The sequence below is a fragment of the Chlorocebus sabaeus genome, chromosome 6, assembly GCF_047675955.1.
Source record: "Chlorocebus sabaeus isolate Y175 chromosome 6, mChlSab1.0.hap1, whole genome shotgun sequence".
Classification (NCBI taxonomy): domain Eukaryota; kingdom Metazoa; phylum Chordata; class Mammalia; order Primates; family Cercopithecidae; genus Chlorocebus; species Chlorocebus sabaeus.
Genome location: NC_132909.1, coordinates 12655359 through 12661358, shown reverse-complemented (window position 1 = coordinate 12661358; position 6000 = coordinate 12655359). Strand labels below are relative to the sequence as shown.

Sequence of the window (6000 nt, the reverse complement as noted above, 5' to 3'; positions counted from 1 at the left end):
AGTGAGACTCTGTCTTTACAAAACAAATAAAATTAAAATATTAGCTGGGTCTGGTGGCATGAGCCTGTAGTTCCAGCTACTCAGAAGGCTGAGGCAGGAGGATCACTTGGGCTAGGAGGTAGAGGCTGCAGTGAGCTATGATTGTGCCACTGCACTCCAGCCTGGGCAACACAGCAAGACCCTGTCTCTAAAAAATAAACAATAAACGCCTATGGACTGCACAATATTGTTGATTCCTCAATTCCTCTCTTGCTCTTTTGCATATTGGCAACAGAAAAAGTGTCATTTTCGGGCTGGGCATGGTGGTTCATGCCTGTAATCCCAGCACTTTGGGAGGCTGAGGCAGGTGGATCACTTGAGGTCAGGAGTTGGAGACCAGCCTGGCCAACATGGTGAAACCCCATCTCTACTAAAAATACAGAAATTAGCTGGGTATGGTGGTGGCTGGAGGGGGAGAGCACCTGTAATCCCAGCTACTCAGGAGCCTGAGACAGGAGAATAAATTGCTTGAACCTGGGAGGCGGAGGTTGTAGTGAGCCGAGATCGCGCCATTGCACTCTAGCCTGGGCGACAGAGCAAGACTCTGACTGAAAAAAAAAAAGAAAGAAAGAAAGAAAATAAAATAAAATGTCATTTTCAGAGGGCAAAGTGAGGAGGGTGCACCCTCAGGACATTCTTGCCTCAGCCTGGGGAAAGAGAGTTTAAGCAATTCCCCAGAAAGGCACAGGAACCTCAGCCCAGAGAGGGGCAGCTTCCTGCCTTGGGTAGCACAGCCTTGGGCTCCAAGAGTCCCTCGTCTCTACCTCCCCAAGTTCAAATGTGCATGCGTGAGGTTTCAAACCCAGCCCCAACGCTAACCCCTGGCTGCCTCCTCTTTCTGACTTCTCAGGGAAAAAAAACAACCACCACCACATACACACAAAAATCCCGCAAGTCAGGAAACATCCATCACGGGCTGTCCAGCCCAGGCCGGAGGGGCAGGGGTCAACAGGGAGGTGACCTCAAGGTCTCCGTGGGGACCAGGATCCGGCGGGGCTGGGGGTGAGAGGCTGGAAATTTTCCCACCCTGAGACTTTCCTGCGTCAACCCAGGAGGGCGCCCTGGATGCCGCCAGCCCTGCCCCCAACCTCCTTCCTCTCCTGACAGGGCAGCTTCCCGGCTAAGGATGGATGGGGAGGGCGCGCCAAGATGGAGCCACCAGGACCAGGAATGGACAGACACTTTGAGACTGACCAGACAAGGGACCCTGGCTCAGAGTGGCCAAGGCCTGGCCTCAGAGCCACACAGCCGGGAGGTGTACGTGGGTTGGCGTCGCTCCCGGCACACGCAGCCTCCCTCTGCCTCCACTGCCCTGCCCAGGAGCTGGAGCCCAGCCCGGCCTTGGGTGTGTGAGAAGCCACTGGCCCGGGGCCCTGCTCCCCCAGTCCTTCCTCCCCTCAACACACTCAGGACTCAGCCCTTCCTTGTGTTAAATAGAAACCTCTTTATTCTAAGTATCGAACGTTCCTTAATACATTGGATTGGGGCCAGACCTTGAGGTGGGGGAAAGGGGCGGGGGAGCTGGGATATTTCTGTAGAGACTTCCAGAACGCCACTCACCACTCTGGGCTATGGCAGGAGGGGAGGTGCTGGGAACAGGCTTCACAGCCTTGGGAAAATCCTTTGTCTCTTTGGCCTCTGTTTCCCCCACCTTTTTTTTTTTTTTTTTTTTGAGCAAGGGTCTTGCTTTGTTGCCCAGGCTGGAGTGCAGTGGCACAATCATAGCTCACTGCAGCCTCAAACTCCAGCGATCCTCCAACCTCAGCCTCCCCAATAGCTGGGACTATAGGCACACACCACCATGCCCAGCTAATTTTTTGTTTTTTGTAGAGATAGGGGGCAGGTCTCACTATGTTGCCCAGGCTGGTCTTGAACTCCTGGACTCAAGCAGTCCTCCAGCCTCAGCTTCCTAAAGTGTTGAGATTACAGGCGTGAGCCACCGTGCCTGGCCTTCATTTCACTTCTGTACAGGGAGTTTGGGGTTGAGTGAGAAGACATCTAAGGGTCTTTCTATCCCCGGGGTGTGTGATCCCAGGCAGGGAGTCAGGAGAGGCGCCGTACGGGAGGTTGGCTTGTCAGCAGCATAGATGGGGTCACTAAGGCAGGCGGCTGGGTGACCCTCAGCGCCGGGCCCGAGGCCGCACTAGAGACGGAGGCCGGGGCCGGGGCAGACAGGCCAAACTGGGCCTGGCCAGCCGGGAGAGGGGGAGGCGGCCCAGGAAGAGAGGGAAGCTGAGACAGAAAGATGGGCGGGGCACGGGGATGTCTGCAAAGAAGGCACGGTCCCGAGGGGGTGACAGGGCTCCCTCCTCAGAGAGTTCCAGGTCCCGGGCCACGGCCAGGATCTCCTGGCGGGCGGCTGTGTTGCGCAGGCCACGGATGTCGAGGAGGGCTGCCACGTGCTTCCTCCTGTGGGGAGAGGAACAGACAGGTGCATACAGATCCCCAGCTCTAGACACACACCCAGCCCACCCACAGACCCCACCTGACCCCCTCACCTGTCGCAGAACCTGCCCGAGTTCTGGGCCTCCGTGCCCCCTCCAGAGCCTTCCATCCAATCAGCTCCCTCGCCCAGGCCCTCACCTCATACCAGGTCCCACCAGAACTTCCAACCATCTCCAAATCCCCCTTACAACCAACTCCAGAACCAGCCCTGGGATCTTCCTTTTCACCCCAAGCCTCAGCTCATGATTAAAATTCACCTTCTCTGCTGGGTGCAGTGGCTCACGCCTGTAATCCCAGCACTTTGGGAGGCCAAGGCGGGTGGATCACCTTAGGTCAGGAGTTCGAGACCAGCCTGGCCAACATGGCAAAACCCTATCTGTACTAAAAATAAGTAATAATAATAATAAATAGCTGGGTGTGGTGGCAGGCGCTTATAATCGTAGCTACTCGGGAGTCTGAGGCAAGGGAGTCGCTTGAACTCGGGAGCCAAAGGTTGCAGTGAGCTGAGATCGTGCCACTGCAGTCCAGCCCAGGTGATAGAGCGACACTCCGTTTCAAAAGTTAAAAAAAAAGAGGCCGGGCGTGGTGGCTTATGCCTGCAATCCCAGCACTTTGGGAGGCTGAGGCAGGCGGATCACGAGGTCAGGAGATTGAGACCATCCTGGCCAACACGGTGAAATCCCGTCTCTACTAAAATTACAAAAATTAGCCGGGCGTGGTGGCGGGCGCCTGTAGTCCCAGCTACTCAGGAGGCTGTGGCAGGAGAACGGCATGAACCCGGGAGGCGGGGCTTGCAGTGAGCCGAGATCGCACCACTGCACTCAGGCCTGGGCAACAGAGCAAGACTCCGTCTCAAGAAAAAAGAAAGAAACCTTGTACCCCACTCCCCCTAAATCCTTAGCCCTAGGCACCTCCTAATCTCCTCAAGCTCAACCCCCTAAACCCAACCCAGCTAGCAAACTCTCAAACTTAGCTACAGATTCAAGTTCTGACTCATGATCCAATATTCAAGTTCAGAAACTCTATTATCAGCAAGAATACTGGGACTTCTTGGGACCCCATGGGACTCCAGGAATCTGCACCTTCCCAAGGACATGACCCTATCCCCCAGAACCAGAACTGACCACCCTGAATCCGTTCCAGGACCCCCACCCTCAGTGCTGAAACTGAAACCCACTCATGCCTCACTCCTTGTTTTTCTGGGGTTCTGTTTCTGAGTATAGAATGTCTGTCTGCCTGAATAGCACTGTAGGGACTGGCAGTGCTCCAGCAGCCACCACCACTGCCACCACCATCCAGCACTGTCACATGGTGGTGTGGTGTGTTGATCTGGTGCACTCGTTTTTTTTGTTTGTTTTTTTTTTGAGACAGAGTCTAGCTCTGTTGGCCAGGCTGGAGTGCAGTGGCACAATCTCGGCTCACTGCAACCTCTGCCTCGCGGGCTTAAGCAATTCTCCTGCCTCAGCCTTCCGAGTAACTGGGATTACAGGCATGTGCCATCACACCTGGCTAATTTTTGTATTTTTACTAGAGATGGGGGTTTCACCATGTTGGCCAGGCTAGCCTCGAACTCCTGACCTCAGGTAATCCGCCTGCCTCAGCCTCCCAAAGTGCTGGGATTACAGGCGTGAGCCACCGTGCCCGGCCAATCTGGTGCACTAGTTGTAGAGCCAGTCTACTGCCTGGGTTCAAGTTCCACCTTTGCCACTTGCTAGGTGTGATATTTCAATAGCTTTAATTATACCCCTTATAGGCCAAGTGCAGTGGCTCACACCTGCAATCTCAGCACTTTGGGAGGCAGAGGCAGGCGGATCATCTGATGTCAGGAATTCAAGACCAGCCTGGCCAACTTGGTGAAACCTGGTCTCTACTAAAAATACAAAAATTAGCTGGGTGTGGTGGCACGTGCCTCAACACTTTGGGAGGCTGAGGCAGAAGAATCGCTTGAACCCAGGAGGCAGAGGTTGCAGTGAGCTGAGATCACTTCATCCTGGGCGACAAAGTGAGATTCTGTCTCAAAAAATAAAACAAAACAAACAACAACAAAATACCCCTTATAAAGTTGGCATGGGCTGGGCAACGGTGGCTCATGCTTCCCTGTTTGTAGGAAGCCGAGGCAGGCGGATCACTTGAGCCCAGAAGTTCGAGACCAGCCTGGGCAACATGGTGAAACCCATCTCTACAAAAAAAATTAGCTGGGCATTGTGGCGCGTGCCTGTGGTCCCAGCTACTCAGGAGGCTGAGGTGGGAGGACTGCTCGAGCCCAGGAGGTCAACGCTGCAGTGAACGATGATTGTGCCACTGCACTCCAGCCAGGGAAACAGAGTAAGACCCTGTCTCAAAAAAAAAAAATGGTTAGCATGTAAGATGCTTATTTAGGTCTGAAATAAGAACTCATTGAATGAGAACTGCAATTGTTACTATAGTCATGGATGATGATGATGATGTTGATGATGATAAATTTCCCTAATAACCCTATGACGAGAATACTATTATCCCCATGGAACGGATGAGGAAACTGAGGCTCTGAGAAGGTCACATAGAAGGGAAGTGACCTAGCAGGCGTTGAATGCCGCCTGCGCCTGCCGCTGTCCCAGTGCGTGTGCGCCCGTGTGCCCTGTGTGTCCCTGAGTCCCCCGCGGCTCCCCTGCGGGCCGGCCCTTCCTGTCTCCGGGCAGCCCTGCGCCCCCCTGCCCTGGGCTTCCTGTGACCGCCTGTTTGTTTGTGAGCCCTGGTGGCGGCGGAGGCAGCAGCAGCGGCAGGAGAAGGAGGGAAATCATATTAATAATGCCCTGGTCCCAGCAGGAAACGGCCGTCAGACACGCTCGCCGGCTCCCTCCCTCGCCCAGGAGGCAGGAAACATGGGGACGGATGCCAAGGCCGCCAGGAGACCTCGGCCAGGCACTGCAAGCCCCGGCCCAGGCAGGGTGTCTCACCTGATGTCTGGGTAGTCGCGCACCAGCACTCCCACCTCCACCTGGATGCTGGGTGTGTCTTCCAGCTGCAGGACTTCAGCCAAATGGGGCACCACGGCGTCCAGCCACAAGGCCTGGGACTCCTGCAGGGGAGGGAGGTCGCAGGGCTCACACCCTCCCAAGATTGACCCTGCCAATTCCTGCTCCCCCGGCCTGTTGTCTCATCTCTAAAATGTAGCAGAAGCCGGGGCGGTGTGGCTCAAGCTCGTAATCCCAGCACTTTGGGAGGGGGCTGAGGTGGGCAGATCATTAGAGGTCAGGAGTTCAAGACCAACCTGGCCAACATGGTGAAACCCCATCTCTACTAAAAATACAAAAATTAGCCAGGCGTGGTGGTGCACACCTGTAATCCCAGCTACTCAGGAGGCTGAGGCAGGAGAATTACTTGAAATCGAGAGGCAGAGGTTATGGTGAGCGGACACTGCACGACTGCACTCCAGCCTGGGCGATGGAGCGAGACTCTGTCTCAAAAATAAAGAATAAAAATAAAAATAGGCTGGGTGCAGTGGCTCACGCCTGTAATCCCAGCACTTTGGGAGGC

General features: G+C 55.0%; 1 protein-coding gene across 1 annotated transcript in view; it reads right to left on the bottom strand.

The window, feature by feature from the left end:
- Positions 1-1463: 1463 nt before the first annotated feature.
- EXOC3L2 (exocyst complex component 3 like 2) overlaps positions 1464-6000 on the bottom strand; it is a 33055-nt gene continuing 28518 nt past the window's right edge. The window contains exons 11-12 of the mRNA XM_007997184.3: positions 5421-5542; positions 1464-2448 (exon numbers count right to left, since the gene is read on the bottom strand). Of these exons, the coding sequence (XP_007995375.1) occupies positions 2160-2448; positions 5421-5542 (411 nt within the window). The 3' untranslated portion in view covers positions 1464-2159. The remainder of the gene's footprint in view (positions 2449-5420; positions 5543-6000) is intronic.